The sequence below is a fragment of the Vanessa atalanta genome, chromosome 18 (genome assembly GCF_905147765.1).
Source record: "Vanessa atalanta chromosome 18, ilVanAtal1.2, whole genome shotgun sequence".
NCBI lineage: Eukaryota > Metazoa > Arthropoda > Insecta > Lepidoptera > Nymphalidae > Vanessa > Vanessa atalanta.
This window is the reverse complement of record NC_061888.1, coordinates 11264269-11285914: the sequence shown is the minus strand read 5'-3', so window position 1 is coordinate 11285914 and position 21646 is coordinate 11264269. Positions and strand designations below refer to the sequence as shown.

At 32.5% G+C, this 21646-nt stretch overlaps 1 protein-coding gene across 1 annotated transcript in view; it reads right to left on the bottom strand.

Annotated features, from left to right (window-relative positions):
- LOC125070949 overlaps positions 1–21196 on the bottom strand; it is a 35613-nt gene extending 14417 nt beyond the window's left edge. Inside the window, exons 1-3 of the mRNA XM_047680975.1 lie at positions 21019–21196; positions 3286–3435; positions 2640–2820 (exon numbers count right to left, since the gene is read on the bottom strand). Coding sequence (XP_047536931.1) covers positions 2640–2820; positions 3286–3399 — 295 coding nt within the window. The 5' untranslated portion in view covers positions 3400–3435; positions 21019–21196. The remainder of the gene's footprint in view (positions 1–2639; positions 2821–3285; positions 3436–21018) is intronic.
- Positions 21197–21646: the final 450 nt, after the last annotated feature.

Genomic DNA, 21646 nt, shown 5'->3' with positions numbered 1-21646 from the left:
CTAAGGCCTCCTCTCCCTTTTTAGGAGAAGGTATGGAGCATATTCCACCACGCTGCTCCAATGCGGGTTGGTGGAATACACATGTGGCATAATTTCGTTGAAATTAGACACATGCAGGTTTCCTCATGATGTTTTCCATCACCGCCGAGCACGAGATGAATTATAAACACAAATTTAGCACATGAAAATTCAGTGGTGAATGCCTGGGTTTGAACCCAAAATCATCGGTTAAGATGCACGCGTTCTAAACACTGGGCCATCTCGGCTCTCAAGTAACCAATGTAAGCAGCTTAATTATTTAATAACCTTTACCTTACTATTTAATCATCTTCATCATGACAAATGGAGCATGATAGCAGGTGGTCACCAAATAGCTATTGGCATTGTAAAAAATAATAACGATACCCTTGCCATTGCACCTTACCCTATTGCCTGTAGAAATACTAGCTCACTCACTTTTAAAACTGGCACACGACAGTACTAAGTATTGCTGCCTACCAGTATAATATGTGACAAGTGGGTGGTACCCAGACTTCCACAAGATCCTGCCACCAGTTGTATAGTAATTAAAGTATTCAAATAACTCCAATAATATTGTTATTATAATGTCTACTAGGATTAAAGTCATCAATCAGACGCGTTAAATTCAGAGCTTTAATTGATACTAACTATTACATCTATTTTATGAAGCTGACTCATTCAAATGCCACTTAATATAAATTCTCTGATATGTTATATTGTTTAATATTTCCGTACTGTTCGTTAAAAATCTAGATGTAAAGAAGAATCGAATATATTTTTAAATATTAATGTATTTATAGTTTAAAACTATACTAGAAAGGGCATCGCCTTTTTCCAAATAAACCACATTTTTTAATTTTAAATGTCTGCGAATAAAAATATATATTATCAAAATGAAGCCTAAAACACCAAAGCGCAGACAGGTTTGATTAGTTTTAATGCATTGCTCTCTTGCAAATATCTAACAAATATAAAAATTTTTCCAAAAAAAAAAAACATACGAAAACAAGAGCCGAGATGGCCCAGTGGTTAGAACGCGTGCATCTTAACCGATGATTTCGGGTTCAAACCCAGGCAGGCACCACTGAAATTTCATGTGCTTAATTTGTGTTTATAATTCATCTCGTGCTCGGCGGTGAAGTAAAACATCGTGAGGAAACCTGCATGTGTCTAATTTCAACGAAATTCTGCCACATGTGTATTCCGCCAACCCGCATTGGAGCAGCGTGGTGGAATATGCTCCAAACCTTCTCCTCAAAGGGAGAGGAGGCCTTTATCCCAGCAGTGGGACATTTACGGGCTGCTAATGCTAATACGAAAACAAAAAGAACAAAAGTATCTACAATATATTTTACATAATCATTCGCGACACACACAAACGCAAATAAATAAACAATTGGCAACACTAAAAAAATACGTATTCATATGTTAATTTGGCATACAAATTCACACGAACGCCGTCGGTTTGTCGCGCATTCACAAAAACACATTTTACTTCATGATTATTCTTTAACTGGCGTTAAGTAGATAACTACGAGGAACGGTTTAGATCCTTATGTCTATTTTAGACAAATGGCCACTTCGGACCGACCTTGAGAACAATTGACTTCATTCTTTTAATCCACCGTCCTAATTCTTCACTCGCGTTCATAAATTACGTTCAGTTTACGAAATACTGTTTACGAAATCGGGCCTTTTGAAATTTTATGTGTAAAATAAAAGTGCTGTAGACACCGATTAATCTATAAACGTTTTTTTATTTTAAGATAGTTAAGCTTGAAATCTTTTTATAAGGATTATGGTGAGCCGACATCGGCAACACGTTAGACAAGCACCACTGACGTGGCTTTCCACATGATTAATTTCTGTTGGTAACTCATAATCATGTTTAACGGTGAAGAAAAACATCACGAGGAATCATGTGGATGATGTTCTGACGGATATGTATCCAAAACCAGGAATTGGAGCAACGTGATGGAACAACATCAAAGTATCAGTAACAATTATCGTGAAAATATAATTTCAAAACTTGTACTTCTTTATGTCAACTGACTTCCTACTTTCTAAAATGTAAATATTGTTTTTGCCTATAAATCATCTGACTTTTCTTCGATATAAAATATCGACTGGAATATTTATATGGAATATTTTAAATGTTTTTATTTAACTTTATTTGACTTATTAAACCACAAGTGGTTGAGCGTAAAATTTGTACACTGTTAGAGCTCGTGGAAATAAAATCTATTACACTACATTATATTCGTTTGAATACTCGTTTCGTAAAGTATTCGCGAAGTTTTTATTTAATTATATACGTTATACATAAATTGTATGTAACATTTTTTCCAACTAAAGTGCATGATGATACTATTATGATAATATTTAATGCGTTCTTGTTAGTGTGGATACGATAGTTTGTATTGTTGTTTTCCATTTTGTATATTGCCTGATCCATTACTACAAGCAACATAATTGATAAAGTTAATTATTATTAGTGTAAAGAGAGATTTATACTTCTTATAGTGACAAAGTTTAGGCGCTGGTCATCAGTTACTATCAGGTGGCTTATCAGCTCTCTTGACTAGTGTATAGTATAAAAGAAAACGTTTTATACTCACTGTCGTCCAGTTTGAGCACGGCCGCCGCCTGTCTCGCTGCGGCCGTGGAGACCTCGTGCTCTACGAAGTACTCCTCATACTGCACTTCCACCACCGTCTCCCCCCAGCGTTCCGAATCGTTGGTCCGACTGCTGTTTCCCGGACCTATGCCAACTGACTTAGTGCCCGATATTGGGCGTACCTGTAACAAATATTCAATAATCAAATATAACTGTTTGAAATACTATAAAATGAATTAATTGCATTTTAATATATTATCAAGTAAGCAACGTATTAATGGAGCAAAAACAATTAAAAGAGCTTTTTATCTAATTAGAATTTATCCAAAATCAATCTTTTACTATAGCCATACATTTTAGTTAAATACATACTGCAAATATTACGAGAAAGTAAGTTTAAAAACTAAAGTAACAGCGAGTAGAAGGTAATCATTTTTTTCCCACCACGCAACGTAAATATGGGTGGGTGAGCAGAGTTTCATCCAAAATACTTGTACAGTGTTTCCTCACAATCGAACATGAGATTAATTATAAAACGAGTATTCAATGGTCCTGGCACAGGTTTCAACGATAGATATTAAACGACTCTGCTTTAGTGTTGCTGCTATTAAGCAGCACTTCTTACTAGTACTACTGGTAGTTCTTACCACAACTTCTGGTACTCGGAATATGACATCAGGCCGCGCTGGCACAGCGGGCAGCAGAGCGAGCGCCAGCAACCGCAGCGTCCACGCGAGAACCACGTCTCGCGCTCGCCGCATCCCATCTCACTTCCGAGCCAATCACGCTCGGAAACGCTGTAATTAAATGTTTAATTAGATCATATAAAATTCAACAAAATTAAAAAACAATTTTCGATCATGCTCTCAAAAAAATATTGGTAATTATTTTTAAAATCCCAATAAATCGATTCATAAATGACGCAGTTCTAAGGTAATAAAAAAAAATTCAACCAAATCGAGGATCTCTTTTTAAGTCTGTTAAAAGTAGTGCTCATTAGCGGTACGATATGTTATGAGAGGGTGGTACCGAACCAGATGGGCTTGCACAAGGCCCTACCACCAAATAGTTTCTTATGATCATAAGATGACTTTATTAATAATTATTACAAAATATGTTGTTGCATATAATACTACAAACACTTTTAAAATTGCTCTAATCTACTATCTAAATCAAAGCAATAATGGTTGATTTTTGGAATCTTCATTACATGTACTCATATAACATTATATTATATTATATTATATTATATTATATTATATTATATTATATTATATTATATTATATTATATTATATTATATTATATTATATTATATTATATTATATTATATTATATTATATTATATTATATTATATTATATTATATTATATTATATTATATTATATTATATTATATTATATTATATTATATTATATTATATTATATTATATTATATTATATTATATTATATTATATTATATTATATTACACTGTATTATATTACACTGTATTATATTATCGTTTAATTTTTAAGACTATCTTATGTTTTTTGTACACCTATATCATCATTCTTTCTTGTACATCCTAAGGTTGGCTGGTAGAGAATGCAGTAGCATTAAGCCCGATTTTAGTTAATACTTTTGTATTGTACAATAAAGCATTAAAATAAATAAATAAATAAATAAATACTAAAGTGATAAGCTTATCATAAATTCATTATGGAACTTTTCGTGCAGAACAAAATAAAACAAGGAAAGAGACTTGAAATTACAGCATGTACCTACAGATTAATATACAATTTAAACGAGAGTGAATTCGCAATATTTTTACACGTGCGCCGCTACTAATTTCTAAAGAAAATATTGTCTAAGCTTCAATAGTATTCTTGCGAATTTGTAGCTCTAGTTTTATCAGCACCGATACAGTCTAACTTTACGTTTGACGACAATCATCCGTGGATATCTGATTTCCAGTGCACCTTGAAAGCGGATATCGCAATCAAGTCCACGGCACGATTGAACGATTCTTCAAGCCAGCGTCAATACGCATTGACGAGGCTAATTAAAACTGCGCTCCAGAATCACTATGATACTAATCATTCGTTAAGTAAGTATAACTAATGTGTATGCAATAAATATTAAATATCAGAGCAGTTCTAAAAAATATCGCGAAAATTCTAGCGTAGAAATGTCACGTATACCGCATTGGACGCAATTATTTAAATATTTTTTTTATTTGGATGAATAATAATTAGAAGTGAGTAATACTTCTTTAAAACTTAATTTAATTATTAAAGTCTGGATGAATGAATGTATCTCAATTACGCAAGAACAGCAAGAACGGATCTGATCTATATTTGGCATAGAGATAGATTCAAGTCTAGAATAGCAAATAGGTTACTGTGTATCCCTTATACCTGCACCAAAAAGCCGCATATTGAGACTAGTACATAATAAATTTATACATTATGTTACGAAAATATTATAAACGAAGCATTTAACTCAATAGATAATATAGATAAAGAAAGGCATTGGTTGGTGCAATGAAAATTGAATAGGAAAACTTTTTAAGGATAAGCGTTATTATAAAATAAAAACTTTTAATGAGTCAAACAAACGGAAGTTAGGTCTAACGATATGAAATATGAAACGAACATGAACGAGAGCCAACAATCGGCAGCAGGGTTAATAGTTTCACCTCCATTACGGATGGGAGGCGGGTGCATTGAATACAAATACCAAATAATGGAGACCTCAATGACATCGTAACATTCCTGATCAGTTTTGCGAATGCGAGCCATGCAACGCTTTAGTGTCGATGTACAAGTTGGGGACACACTGAGTTTAAAATGTTTTGTTTTAACCAAGGTAACATCCCTAGAGTTTTACCGTTCTGTTTTATGCTAATTTATATATTTATTTGTAGAAGCGTTCAAGTAATCAGAAAAAGAAAATGGTGGACGTCTTTTATTAACACTGTAAGTGTTTTAATGAAGGAAGTTTTTAGTTTTCATTGTTCGTTCGTATAACCAGTAAATATTTCGCTAATGCTGTAATGATAAATATAACCACTCATTGAAAAATAAAAGTTCAAATATAAGAATTCTTCGTAATAACGCTGAGTGTGCAACACACCTTATATTAAATCCACGATGAGTAAGACACGCACGCGTTGCATTAGCACGCTGGTAATGCGAAGACATTCGCCAAGTTAAAAACAATACATTGGATACGCTTTTATACTTCACGATTCGGGTAATTTTTAAGGGAGCGCATCCGGGACTACATCCTCGGGGCCTCGAGGCACAATAGGAAGCGCATAAGAAATTTCCAAAAAAAAAATTCCCAATTCTGACGAGCAAACACTTTTAAAGTACGTATAACATGTAATAAAAATCCGGTAGACATTTTTAACTTTCATAAATTCAAATCATTTGTAAAAAATACATTGGTAAAGAAGGAATATCATTCAATACAAGATTATACAGATGATAAAAATGGTTGTTGACTTCCAGGCAGGATATATTACATACGTATATAATTGCATTTAACTGACATGACTTCGTATTTTTATGAAATGTTGAAAAAGAGTAACTACTGATTTTCTTGCCGGTTCTTCTCGGTAGAATCTACATTCCGAACCGGTGATAGCTACACTTAAAATAGTTTGTTAAATGACGATTCAAAAGTGCTTGTAAAAGCCTACTTGAATAAAGTATATTTTGATTTGATTTGTAACATTTATGTCGAAATAATACGGGGCGCTTTGTTGCCTCAATGCCTCCAGACCTCTTAACGCGACTATGTAAGGATTACTAAAAATTCTGATAAGGGTTTTGAGATCTGAGCCCACCGCCATTCACCTATCACCCATTGAAGCTCTTATTGCTAATAACATTAATGTACATATTTGATTAGAACAATTCGAGTGTCTTAATCACGAAGCAGCTGTAGTTCTATTTTATTTTTATTTTATTTTAAAAGGATCACCAACAGAAATTACAATTGTATTACATAGGTACTTAATATATAATTTACACTCATGATAATTGTATTTCTTTTTATAGGTAATCACAGCATACATCAAATATTCATTAATTAAAATTAGATATTAAATTTATTAATCATTATTAAAAAGAAATTTAATTAATTGATATTATTATTACAAAATTAGCAAATATAAAACGAAAAGAAAAAAAAATGATAATATTGAAAAACAAATTTGAAGCATTCATATAACATAATAATTATTATTAAAGAATTTTAATAATTTAGATTTAAAAACAGTTAGACTATCACAAGCTATATCAAGGCCAGAAATCTTCGAGGACAGATCATTGTAGGTGCGAGCTAGTCTGGCTAATGGGGAATACTTTCCTAAGTTTGACTTATATAATTCTACTCTAACAAACACTACGGGGCTGAATTACACACTAATTAAGAACGTAAACAGTAGGTAATTAGTCAGGTTATAATCTTCATATATTAACTTAAACGTATTAAACATACAGACAGATTGAAATCTAGAACTTAATTGACCTTGAGCTGTTTGTGGTCCCTGCGGTTAATATAGTCATAGTAAAATAATACTATACATATTTATATTTAAAAAAAAAAGATAACTCATTAATAATAATTAAATTTTTCTTTCGCAACTCAATGTGTTTTTTTTTAATTTAAATATATCCAAGGCTCCGTGATTACTGTCGAAATAAAATTATTTATACACAAGGGGTTTTATTTTTGAACAGCTGTTTTAATGTTTTACTCTTTTTTTATTTTAAATGGTGCCCTGGAAAATTGGGCACTTGATTGGCACTCCTGGAAACTATCCCTTCAACATTGGGAACTAAGGAGTTATGTCTTTTCTGCCTGTAGTTACACCGGCTCCTTCGTCTTTCAATCCCGATCAAAAAATTACTAGTAATGCTGTTTGGCGGTAGATTATATGGTATGTGGTATTACCTATCCAGAGGAACTTGCATAAAGTTAAGTACACAAAAGATTTATTACATATAACACAAAAGATTAGCGATTCTCTGCCAAGTAACCTTATGCTGTATTATGCAAGGTCTGAAGAGATCTGCACGATGATAGCAGCTAATAAATAATGTAACATTAAAATATGTTTCGACTGGCTTCCGTGTCAAAAACAAACGCAATTATTTAATATATGTATATAAAAGATTCATTTACAAAGTAAAGTAAGATAGTTAATAACCAGCATCTTCTCAAAAGAAATAAGGCCTTGTTCTTTTCTTTCTGGTGGATTATGGTCTCTTTTTTTTGTCAGATAATCGTTACAGCAAGTTACACCACTGTGGTTCAAGGTGCATTGTGTGTATAAATGTATTTCATGCAGGTTTCACGATATTTTCTTTTACTGCTGAGCATGAGATGAATTACAAACTCTAAATTAAACTCATGAAAATTCAGTGGGCAGTTTGCAACTGCGAAATTTGATTATACTTTGGGTCCAGACACTAGGTCATCTACTCTTTGTATGCTCAAAATTGAACGATATGACCATATATGTGTTTTTTTTATGCTGTAGGTTGGCGGATAGGCATATGAGCTACCTGAAGTGGTCACCATATCATATCAATGGCGCTGTAAGAAATATTAACCATTCCTTACATCGCCAATGCGCCACCAACCTTGGGAACTAAGATGTTATGTCCCTTGTGCCTGTAGTTACACCGGCGGTAGAATATCTGATGAATGGGTAGTACCTATCCAGATAGGCTCGCACAAAGCGCTACCACCAATTGTACACGGTAGCCACTGCAGATTTGTCTCATTGGTTAATCTCATATTTGTTTATATTAAATCCGAAAGGACAGTTTGCTAATAAACGAATCACACAGTTTAACACAAACATATAATACATATAACATATTAAACACAATCTAAATAAAGAAAGAAAAATAAGCGAGATAGCAATAAGCTATCTTATAAAAAGTATCACGTAGTACTAATAATTAAAAGTTGAGTCACGGGCCCTTCGGTACACAGGAGGGCGTTCTGTGTCACCGGGCTCATGACGTGTTCGCGAAAGGGCCGACATTCGTTCACGATTTACTACCGTTAGAAGGGACATGAAAGAATTTCTCTTACTTGGAATAATTAGTGACCTTAACGTCTAATGATAAATTGAACCACTAATTTAAACAAACATCTACTAATTTAAAGAAACAATATATTTTAATTTTTTCCTACAATTTTGTATAAAAACATGTTTATATTAGACAATTTTCGCGTTCTCGTTAAGCTTGGGACTCATTATTGCTTGACAAAGTCCTGCGAATTCTTATCAGTTGACTGTAAACCACATCACATAAACACCTAAGCAATAAAATAATAAAGAGATCTAGAAACAAGAGATGCACTGAAAAGACTTACTAGCTATTTGAAATTAGGTAGGTAGTGATAATATATGTATACGTATAACAATACAAATATACTATACACATGATTCTACATAAAATAGATACAGTACCGATAAATACTAAATAAATATTTATAGTGCATACAATCAATAAAAAGTACTTATAAGAACTTAATTGAAGTAAATATTTACTAGTTTTCGCTAGCGGCTTTGTATGCTAATGGAAGGTTATAGATGTGTATTTGTTTCATGAGGGATATGTGTATACAAAAATTAAAGTTTAAGGGTACTTACGTATTAAAAAAAATCTTCGAATACGCTAATACAGGTTAGGTTAGGTTTCATTTATTTATATTAAAAAACCTAACCGATATTGGCGCAATCACAGATTATTTTTATTGCGGCGGCGTTAATTCGTAAGTACCTTTTTTTTCGCTGGAAAAACGCGTTACGCGCTTCCCCCTCAATATGGAAGTGAGGGGGGTATGGGGTACTCGCCGATGTCCAAGGTGCCGAGTGCGCCCCGGTCAACGGAATACCCACTAAAAAACCAGCGGTATCCTCTCCGTCTTTTCGGCGGGCCCCACGGGATCGCTTTCGCATGCTACCGTGACGCCCTGACGAATACGTAAGTGCCCGGTTAAGTTAAATTGTTATAGTGGAACAAAAAAACTCACTTTCCCATTCATAATATTATGATTTTGTTTCAGCTAAGAACACTATTATAAATTATGTCTTCTTATCAAAAAATATTGTCTGGCGTTTTGTTTAGAGCATGACGTCTCGGCTTCGATACAATTCGACTATGAATATAGTAAGTGTATTGATTACTTAACATAGATGGCAGATGAATAGCATTTTTTCACTTACGAACGCTACATTTATTTCACGCACTTTGTTTTATTACGTTAGTTATTTAAAACGTGATTTATGACGTGTTAACGGCATAAGTGCTTAAAAAACTATATTATAGTTTCAAGGACTTATAAAAACATAATCATAGTTCTTTCTTCGAACTGTAAACTGTTTCTGTTTTTATAAATATTTATTTTAAGAGGCACACGATCATATTATCCAATCATCAACTTCACCCAGAGCCACTTCAAATATTCTTCACTCTTCACCTTCCTACAGCGCCAATGCTGTGTCAATCACGGGATGTAAGATTTGATGCCCCATATATTTGTAAGTTCACTTTCTCAATCGCTTCAACCGGTAAAATTGGTCATCATTTGTTTCTAAAAATAGGAAGTATGAAACTTTACAATTATATAATTAATTTTCCCCATTAATTCAAATACAACGAATGTCTAAATATATATTTAGAGATAATTGTATTTATAAAATGAATGATTAAATAAATAAAGAGTCAATACAGTTACTTTATTTTCAAACAAAATATAGTCAAATAGACAATTAATTTAATAATCAAGCATTTAATCGATTAATATAAACACTAATTGTTATCGTTGTAAATCTTAATATTTTTGAAAATTAATTATTAGGTAAAGTTAAATTATAATTCATGATAGCAACTGTATATTAAAATACCACTGCAGGTACTCGTATAGGATTGATTAATTAACATAGTTATGTGCGCGTCACATAGGAATGCAAGCTTGATTATAAATAACTAGTAATCGCCCGCGGCTCGCTCGCGGTGTAATGGGTTGGTTGTCATATGTTACGCAAAAAGAGTAGCCTTATCCTTCCTTGGAGTTCAAGTTTGCTTCATACCAAATTTCGTCAAATTCGGTTCATCGGTTTGGCAGTGAAAGAGCGACAGACAGACAGACAGATAGAGTTAATTTCACATTTATAATATTAGTATAATATAGAAGTATAGATAAATAATTAAATGATTAAATAATATAAACAACAAATGTTACAAAAAACTTATAAACCTAAGATTACAAAATAACTAAAGCCGTACATAAATATTGATAATATTTATACTATTTAAAAAAACCGCATCAAAATCCGTTGTGGAATTTTAAAGATCTAAGCATATACAGGGACAGACAGCGGGAAGCGACTTTGTTTTATACTATGTACTTAGATTTTTGTTCCGGTTTCAGGGATCTCATTGAAAAGTATATTACGAAAGAAAATCTATATATGTCATTATAAATGACCTATATAGGTTATATCCGCTGACTGAATTTGAATGCAGAACCCTATTATACTGATCCGCACCCAGCCTCTGATTGCTATCGATCCACCGCTCGCATTGAAACACGACACTAAAGCTTCCGCCTGCCGCTTAGCATTCATATTATAATGCGGAATGTACTAATCCAGAGTATATGTTTATTTATTAGAAAACTGAACTTACGCTTTGATGAAAAGGACACAGACAATCGCTTCGAGAGGGTTTTGTACGATCTCTCGGGGTAATCGATAAAAAATAGGGCAAAAAATTGTGTTTTAATAATAATAATGGTCAAGTTAATTTTATCCGTGTATGAATACGTATTTTTTATTACTCATCTCAACTATATGTGTAACAAACAATGTAAACCCCCGATATCTTTAGCCTCAAGTTGAAATACCCAAGAAAATCTTATTTAACGTTTATCTCCGAAACCTTAGATAGTTTGCATCAAATTTCAAGAATACTAATTGCAAAGCAAAAACTAAAAAAAAAAAATTTTGGACTAAAGCGTTACAAAACAAAATTAAACACTTCATGTTTTGAAGTGAAAATGTTTTATAAAAGTCAACTTTTTTACATTGTTGAAGAACTTCTATTAAGAAGTCTGATTAACTTTTTAATCTAAGCTATCAATTGTTTAACGCCTTAATAACATAATTAGTCGCATCGTGGTGTATAGAATCAATTATGAATAAAAAAAAACGCAGAACGAACAGAACGTTGTTTCAGAACTTTAATTAAGAACAAATTAACTTCACCGACTTATTGTTCCAATAGTTATCTTATATTTATTTAAGAAATTGAAATCCTGGTTTCAAGCCAGGAATCGAGTCAATGTAATTTAATTGGTTATTTAGGTTAAGAAATTTTCAATAGCACACCAGTTTGAAAGTCGCGAAAAGCAAGTATAGCTGGAATGATGCGCCTAAACGCTCTCCGGTGTAGTCGGATTGCCATCCCGTAAGATTAAGGAGAACTTTGGTCAACACTATACATATCTCTAGCACATATATCTTGCATATTGGTTAGTTTCCATTGAGGATGACGACGTCACTAATTTGGACTAGGAAGAGCCAGGATCCTTTATCAATCTCATCCAGAACACCTTAAACTTGGCATTGTCCTAGAGAAACAGAAACCTTGTCGAAGCCCAACATATTTAGAAGGATTCAAATTGTACATTCCATAATTTAATAGAAACTGTTAATCATGATATATCCATATTATTGTTATAGATGAAAAAGTGTATTTTATTTCTTTATCCTGTTTCCGCTCGACTAAGCAAAAACGTTTTGTTACAGTTTATGGGTCTGACATCGATGTACGCCGAAATATCGGTAAAGCCAAGCGTACAAAGAAATTGCAATATACAAATATCCGTAAATAAATAACGCCTTCCTAGCAGTACATCATTGAGAGACCTTCATACTTAATAAAGTAACTAACTGCAACCCATTGTGACGTGTTAGAATAAACATCAAGTTTAAACTTATTATTAACACCTAGTGGAGATAAATATTAACTTTTATGGCTTCGACAATAGAATCTAAAGTTCTGTAAAATGTTTTGTTACAGATGGCACACGGCGAACAAACTTTGGATAGATAAGCCGAAGCCTGAACAGTGAAGTTGTATGCGGTGTTTACTCTCTGCGTTTCTCGCTGATAAGCTTCATGTAACGTTGACACAGACATCCAGTTAACAGAATCTAGGTTATTATATCATAAAGCGTTTATAACTTAACTGAATATTTATTGAATTTGTTTGCAAATGAATCCGAATATTTCCACAACTAATTACATCCGCTCTATGAGGGCTGATTTTTCGTCCACATATTCGAATGCTGCTTTTACCACTATTACATTTTTAATATATAATTGTATTTAAATACTCAGTTGTATAAGACAGTAATAATAATATTGTTAGTGAAGTAAGGAAAGATATATTAACCATTTCATATAGAAGCAAGACTCCTTTGGGCGCGAGTAGAATGAAATTTGATAATAATGGGTAAATAACACCTACTCATCAGATATTCTATCGCCAAACAGCAGTAGTTGTTGTGTTCCGGTTGGAAGGGCGACTGAATCAGTGTAACTACAGGCATAAAAATACTTAATATCTCAGTTCTTGAGTTGGTGGTGCATTGGTTATCTAATGAATGGTTAACTTTTTTTTACAGCGGCAGTGGTAACTTATCATCAGGTGGCCAATTTGCCCACCTTTTTATGCTATAAATAGGTGGACGGGATATAACATCATAGTTGCCAAGATTGGTGGCGCATTGGCGATGTAAAAATTGGTTAATATTTCTTACACTGCTATAGTCTATCGGCGCTGGTGACCACTTCCCATCAGGTGGCCCATTTGCCAGTTGCCGCCGATAATGTCACATACACAATACATGAACAAGTACATTGAATATTGTTACATATTTGAAGAATAATCCAAACTACGTATACGGGTTCATGAACTATTTTTTATGTTCAAAACTAATGAACCGAAATCAGTTTGCATATATGTATGTTGAATATGTATTCATTTGTGGGACAATTACTATAGTCGGAATATTCACGGTTCAACGACTTGTGTGTCGCAGGGTTAGTAAAATGGCCGACAACCTACAATAATTATATTTAAGACAAAAAAAAAATCTGACCCGAAATCTTGACCGACATTTATTTAATTAGAGTCATATTATATATCCTATAATATTATTATATTATATTAACATATTATTTAAATATAAATATCATTTATGATATTGCGAGGTCACGTAAAAGTAAATTCTTTACTTTTTGCTTTAATCGCACGCGTGGCCTTTGGCAGATCATTTTGGCAAGCAAAAAATGTGTCAAATAAATGTTTTGCTGCAATTTAAAGATAATAATTAGTAATTATATATTAGGATATGGCAAAACAGACAGAAATTAATTAATAAGATAAGAAGATACGACTTAAAACACAATAGTTATGAATTATGATTGATACATAAACATCTCTACATAGCTACATAAGTTATTACCATAGATATCTAAAGATATAGAATGGGCTACCCATTCGTTGATTCCGATATCAGGTGGTCACTCTAAAGAATGCTCTTTCTTTACTTTTCTTATAATGACAGATCTGACCGTTGTATAGCTATATAAGCTTGCCTAGTTAAGTATGGTACATATGAATATAAATACTAATTAATCTGTAATTTGACATTAACTTCACGTTTTAAGATTAATATTTTAGTTTCATATTTCGGTTATCGTACATTGGCCTTCGCGAAGTCATTGACCTGAACACCCTTTGATACAAAATGTAGGGGCGAGGCAGGTGGAACCCCTTTATGCAAAATTGGGTCAGCCAGCTGTGACATTCGTAGTGCGTGCTGATGTCAAAAATACAATTTAAGAGCACAAGTTCTGATGTCGTTAGCTTGTTAATTATTTATAAAATATTTAATTGAACTTTAGTAAGTTTAATCAATTGCATTTTAGCAGTAGTAGTTGTTTGTTTGTTCTTTCTAATAAAAAATATAAAAAATTAAACCAAATCAAAATCTGAGAGATACAAATCTAGAGGCTACTCTAGTTGGAAAGAAATTCCAACCTCCACAAATGTGTATATGTATATCTGTATTTTAATTTATTGATTTTGAGCGTTGATATGCATTGCAAAGGGCCTTAAGCCTACAATTGAGTCGCATGTACCGGGAACTGCTCGGGGTCTTGATAGTTTTGATAAGATTTATTAGAAAGAATTCGTATTAAAAAAGATAAAAAAATTTAATTTCGGATTTTTATTGTTTGTGATTTGTTTATTGTTGAGTGCGATTTGTTTTCTTTGTCGTTTTTGGTTACAACTCACCTTATATAATAAAAAGTTAGGTATTTTATGTAATAAATGATGTAAATATTCAAATTGAAACTTATCATGTCGTACTTCGTCAGGCACTGGCTAAAAACGTAGTTTTTATATAATATACTTATAAATTTTATTATTTCTGCACATACCCAATAAACATAGGTAAAAAAATTAGTTTTATATTGTAATTTTTAAATATTGGTTTATAAAATTGTAAATAATTTAGGTAACTTTTATAATTACCTACTTTATTGTATTAAAGTTCAACGAAGAGATTTGTCAATAAAATTAAGTACAATGTTGTTTACTTGTTGACGATTTTTTCGAAGACTTGAAAAATTTGCGTATATAAATATTACCAATTATTTTAGAAAGAAGCACACAAATATAGTTGATTCAAGAAATTTCCGACTGATCGACCGAGCACATAATAAAATCAATAAAATTATTTCATTCTCCAGTCAATTCATAAAACATAAAAAAACACTTTAAAAACTAACGTTTGAAGTGTACACTTAAAATGTTCATAGGCTTGGCAGTTGGCACCCACTTCAGACAGCTTGGTAGTATATACTCGTACATATAAAATGTTTTAATAAAAAAACGCAATGAGCTCAAGGCTTTTCCATCGTTATATAGGATTTAATAAGCGAACGATAACTATTTGGCAAAAGAATAACCGATAAATAAACGTGATAGTATTATATAGAATTATATACAAAGACACATCCGGACAGCTGACGGAGTGTCGGTCACGAGGACTGAATGACTTATACCACAACCCCATCTGATACACAGATGAGATATCGATTTCGTATTATGACAGAGCTTTTATTCAAATCCTGCTGCTGCACTGTTCGGCAAACACCTTATCTTCAGAAGATACTTGGAACTTTAATCATGCCGCTCCATAGCGGGTGCACAAATGTGGCAAAATATCATCCGGCACACGCATATTTCCTCACGATGTAATTATACACGTAGCTCGTATAAACACAAAATATGCACATGGAAACTAAGTCGTGATTGCTCAAGATTAATGGCTGGCATTTAGATATATCATCGATTCGGCTGTTTGACATAAAAACATAGCGTGTAAGTTCTCTATATACCAACATTGTATTTTTCGTAATTACTTGCAATAGAGACAAAAAATAAGTTTAAATCAAGAACAAAATTTATTATACACATAAAATTTCTCGAGTGACTTTGACCAATCATCACAGCTCTGACGGAAAATTGCTTGTCGGAAACACCTCGCTCGCAACGCATACGATGAAGTTGTTGAGATGTTGGCATTACGTCAAATTGTCAATTTCAAAACGGGAAGCTTCCTCAGCTAAAAGGCCTCAGAATTTACACGTATAAGAAGGAAATCCTACTTTACGGAAATAATGGACAGGAATAAGTACATTGGAATGTACTTACTTTGGGTATTCGTTCTATGTCAGAACGACCAAATTTAGCTAGGCAAGAGAGCAACACGAGCAGTGAAAACCTAAACCTACACTCGAGTTCCCATGTACCGGGAACTGAGAGTTAGAGAGTCAGTCAGATCAGTCAGAGTTTCCCCCTTGTCCCACACTGTGAAGAAGTTTATCTCTATATATTTTTTGAAAATGATTTCATTATTATTTACCTACTCAATATCATTCTATATTTGAATTCCGGACCCCGAAATGTGCAGCCGTTTAAGCCATTAGAGCATTGAGACTGTCGCACATAATATTCCATAACTCTCCAATCATGAACCCAATATTTAGCTATAACTTGGTCACGCCCGCGTGTGATGGTCGTCTTCCGTCACCCGCTGGTGAGGAGGTACCCTGTATCAATTTCTGTACCCTGACAACGTGTATCACATCGAATAAAGACGTGGAAGCGTAACAAACAAACTAATTTTCGCATTTAAAATATTAGTGAGACGTTCACCCCAATATTTGAGAATAAACCTTTTACCAGAATGATTTCCTCATCAAGGATCACAACGATGAGTAATTCGTTCGCGTGACAATAGCCGTTGGCAGCTGTCTCGGTTAGCGCAATTACAATTAGACAATTTGCAATTACTGGATCGTCCAACCCACTCGCCTCAGCCGTTTATTTCATTTTCTTTGCAGACTCTAAGCTCTTTTTACAAGAATATTTTTATACTTGTTAACGATGTAGGTACACACTAACATAAGGTGAATTCTGAAATCTGAAAGACTAATTGGCATCCAAACGTAACATTATTATCATTAAAACTAATCGATTAAGAGTATGTTATCTGTTCTTATAGTTGGTATATTAAAAGGTTGTATAAAGATTGTTGGTGTATAATATGCGATACTAACGATAAGATTGTTTTAGTTAAATATATTCCAATCGTAAAATTAATCGGAGTGTGTGACGTTACCAGAATACTAATACGGAGGGTTAATAGGTTATTTTAGTCGATTTGCTTAGTGTGTTAATTGGTATGAAGTTTTACTAGTGAAGTGAAAAATAACATAGAAATTATTGTTTTTTTCTTCGTTTTAAGTAGAAGTGTTTAGTGACGTACTGCTATAAGCGCGAGCAAAGAAATTGGTAATGTATTTATTAATTTTTATTTTGTTTTAATTATTGCGTTTCGTACTTGTAAAAATAGTCCAAAGATTTTAGAATACTACCTCGGCACAAGACTTTTTTGTCACGATGCCTAAACACCAGTAAGCATCAGACCCAACACGATTAATCCGAGAAATGACACGCGACATTAGCTCATTAGCACACAATGCGCGGGAAAACAAACAGTGAGGCAATCTTGGGCGGCGCAAGCGCAGGCGCCGACGCCGACGAATTGCTTTCTCACGGAATCATTATAAAGTTTGAAATAATAGTTGTAAGTAATAAACGAATCGGAGATCAATATAACAGTTAATATAAATAAATTAGAAAAAAAAAACATAATCAGGCTTATTTTGTTAATGTCACATATCTTTTTTTAAAGAAGTACTCATTCCATTTAAGGAATCATCACAAATGCGCCGGCTAACTTAGAAACGATGTTATGTGACCTGTAATTACACTGGTTCACCGAAACTCCCTACAAGAATATAATGCTGAGTATTGCTATTTCGCGATAAAATATTTGATGAACGGGGGTACCCAGCGTCTGAGTCATCTTGCAGAGACCATTTTCGAACCAGTCGTAAACTCATGACAGTCAATGAGCAAGTATATGGTCAATGACAAAAGCAAAATCATTTAATGAAACTTTTGCTGCGATTCTACCACCAATATATTTAACAATTACATTGTTATTGTATAATACCACAGACAAATATGAATTTTGTATTCGCATGCAATAATTAAACAAAAATATGGCCCGCTTCGAAATTAAGTGCAATGTTTAATCTACTCGCTAATTAATTGTACCTTTAAATTCATTTTACAGTTTTAAATTAAATTCGGTATCTAGAACATCTTTGAATACGGCATTCATTTAAATAAATAAGTTTGAATTTTAAATGTGCATGATATTGCTGTTGGGAATCATTTGCGATTTAATGTGTAAGTAAACCTCTACTAGTAGTAGTATTCAGTGCAGAAGATTGAGAGTTTTTTAACATATTTTCATTGAATGTCCATCCACAGACTAAAACTTAATCAACATAATTTTTCATTCTTCATGACTGTCTTCGTGACTGTTTGAAAAATATTTGAAACCGGTTTATTTGGCAAAAGTGTCGATAATGTTTGGAATTTAAAAAAAAATAAACAATATATCGTAATTATTCCAATGTTGGACAAAAACTATATCACGCTGCTTCAGCGCTGGTCACGTTAATTCATCCGTAACTTGAAAGATAGTTTCCTTCATCATCGAGCACGAGATACATTATAAACACTGCTATACATATCAAACCAAAGCACTTGCTATCCGGATTTTATCTTTAATTGGTTAAAATTATCCGTTCCATCCATGACGTTTTTATACATACAATATAAATTAGATCACAAGTAAAAAAAGAGATACTAAATAATTAAATAAAATAGACTCCTATAGTAAATCAAAATATAAAAACTATTCTGAAACTACTTGATATATTACATAGGAATCAATTTTAAACATTTAAATACACGTCATATGTTATAAACGCACTCATTCTGTCCCTGAATTTAAAACTGCACTTTTCCAATGTCGGCAGTAATTGTTAGTTAATTAGTTGGTATCGTTTGCGGAAGTTACTCGTATATTTATTTAAGGAAATGTGAATTTCTCGTGTTCTACCTCATCTATACCATTATGAATACAATATATTTTTGGTTTGACTAAGATTTTGGGAAGTATTTAACCAAATGGGAGTATAGTCACAAAGCTTAGAAGTATGTTTGATGGAAAAGATTTGAAGATGATTCTAACTAGGGGACCCTAGGACTAATTTTAATAATTTAAGTATGTTTCAAATGTTCGAATTAGATAGTCTGTTAAATTTAGTTGATAGATCTAACCAACATTAAACTTTATTCTGTTTAAAAGTCTCGAAGAATCGGGAAGTCGCGGCAAATCAGAGTAAAATTTCCTCCTAATAAAAAGAGACGTCCTTGTCCTTGCTGGGCAGTTTGGCCCGATTGGGACATTTGCCCGCAGTTACTTACTTACTTGTATTATCGTTTGTTGCAACTTTCAAATTAACGACTGTCAAATAAAAAAGTATATCATGAAAAGTAAAAGTACAGCCCATTAGTATAACACCGTTGAGCAAATGCTTTCACTTCTACACTTTGTAGAAGTATTCGGAGAATGAATTAATTCATGCTGATTAATAGCGAGTTGCATTTCTTTTCAATGAAAAATTTAAATGAACGTATAGAAATCGAAATATTATTTCTGGCAACTATTTAAAATATATTTAAAATTTTAAACGTGGAAGCTAAATATAAATAAATCCCTGTTCAATTAAAGACGGCAACATTTTTTTATATACAGTATAATGGTTCAATGTCGCCACGCCTGAATAGGATTTAACAAACATTGAAATACTTAAAAACTGTCAATAGGTGTATCATCTCATCGGAGGTTTGATTACGATTGGTATTATCAGTATATTTTAATTCAATTCAATTCTTAGTTTCATGGCTTTTAGTTGTGCCGACAGGGCACAGATATATTTTAATCTGTAGAGTTTTTATTAATTGGACAGTTATTGTAAATATAATAAACGACGATATATGATTTGTGCATCGGCTTATTCAGCGGAAATAACATTTGATGAAACTTCATTAGAATATAATAAACCACCCAGCACCCCAACCCCGCGTTGGAACATTATGGAATGCACTCCAAACCATCGCTGACTTCTCTTATGTTGCTCAATGAAACAAAAGCAAAATCACCAGGTTTTTGTATCGGAAAAACGGAATCACATTCTATATTAGTTTTATTACATTCATTTAACTAATTCCACTTATTAAAGCTAAATTAAAAACAATATTTATTAATTTTAAATCGGGATAAAATATCTCATAAGTCTCAACCATGGACACATTTGTAAACTATTCTTTGTTGTTTTAGTTTTGGAAAAGATTTTCTCATATACATGTTTAGAAGTTTAGTTTAGAAGTCAAATTAGATTATATATATTTAATTACATTATCCTTGTTTTTGTTTTATTTCAAACAAAATTATATAATCATATTTTTTGTTTCTCTTATACTAAATATATACTACATTATAAGTAAGTTAACGATATTTTTATAAGAACAATTAATGTTTGCAAAAAAGATTTGTACTTCGTAATTAGGATTTTTAATATACTTAAATATCTTTACTAAAATTGTTTTTGTATATATGTATTAAAAATATTTAAGTAAGTAGGTACATATTATAATATGTACTATTGTGTATTTTACCTTTGCTTTATTATATTTATTTGATTTATCTTTTATTATTTTTAAAACATTTTCTGAATAAATTAAAAAATATATATGTATGTTAATTTCACTAAAAAACATTCTATGAAGGAACTTACTTCGTTTCGAAATAATCCACCGGTTTCAAGGATACGTTCTTTATATTCACTTAAGTAAATTCACGTAATTCACTTATTCCATAATTTTCAATAAATCAATACACCGTAGACACGCTACGATGTTGAGAACGCGAGTGAACGTAAACAAACGAATCCGAGCGCCCAGCACGCATGCGCCTTAGACTATGTCTTTAAACAAACTGATGTGACGCTTCGTGGCGGGCAACAACGGTGGCGCTCGGAAAAATGGCGCCAAAGATTGTTAGATTATTATACAATTTACAATTATTGTATTAATGTACAATACTGTAAATGCTTTAAATCTACTGAAAAACCTACTGGCTAACTTGTTGGACTTAAATCAATGCATTATGTACCTACTTAGAGTAAATAACATGAAGAAAGAAGTAAAAGCGTAATTACCTATTCAATGGCTAATTATAGTTCATATTACGTTTATCATTAATATAATATACTAACATTTGTTTCTCCGATAAATATGACTTGATAAAAATCTTATGAATACGAAAAGTCGGCTAAATTACTAAATAACTTAATTTTTGAACATCGTTTTAATATAAATTTAAGGATGTGTATAAAATGTATAAATTCAGACAGTTTTCCTGCA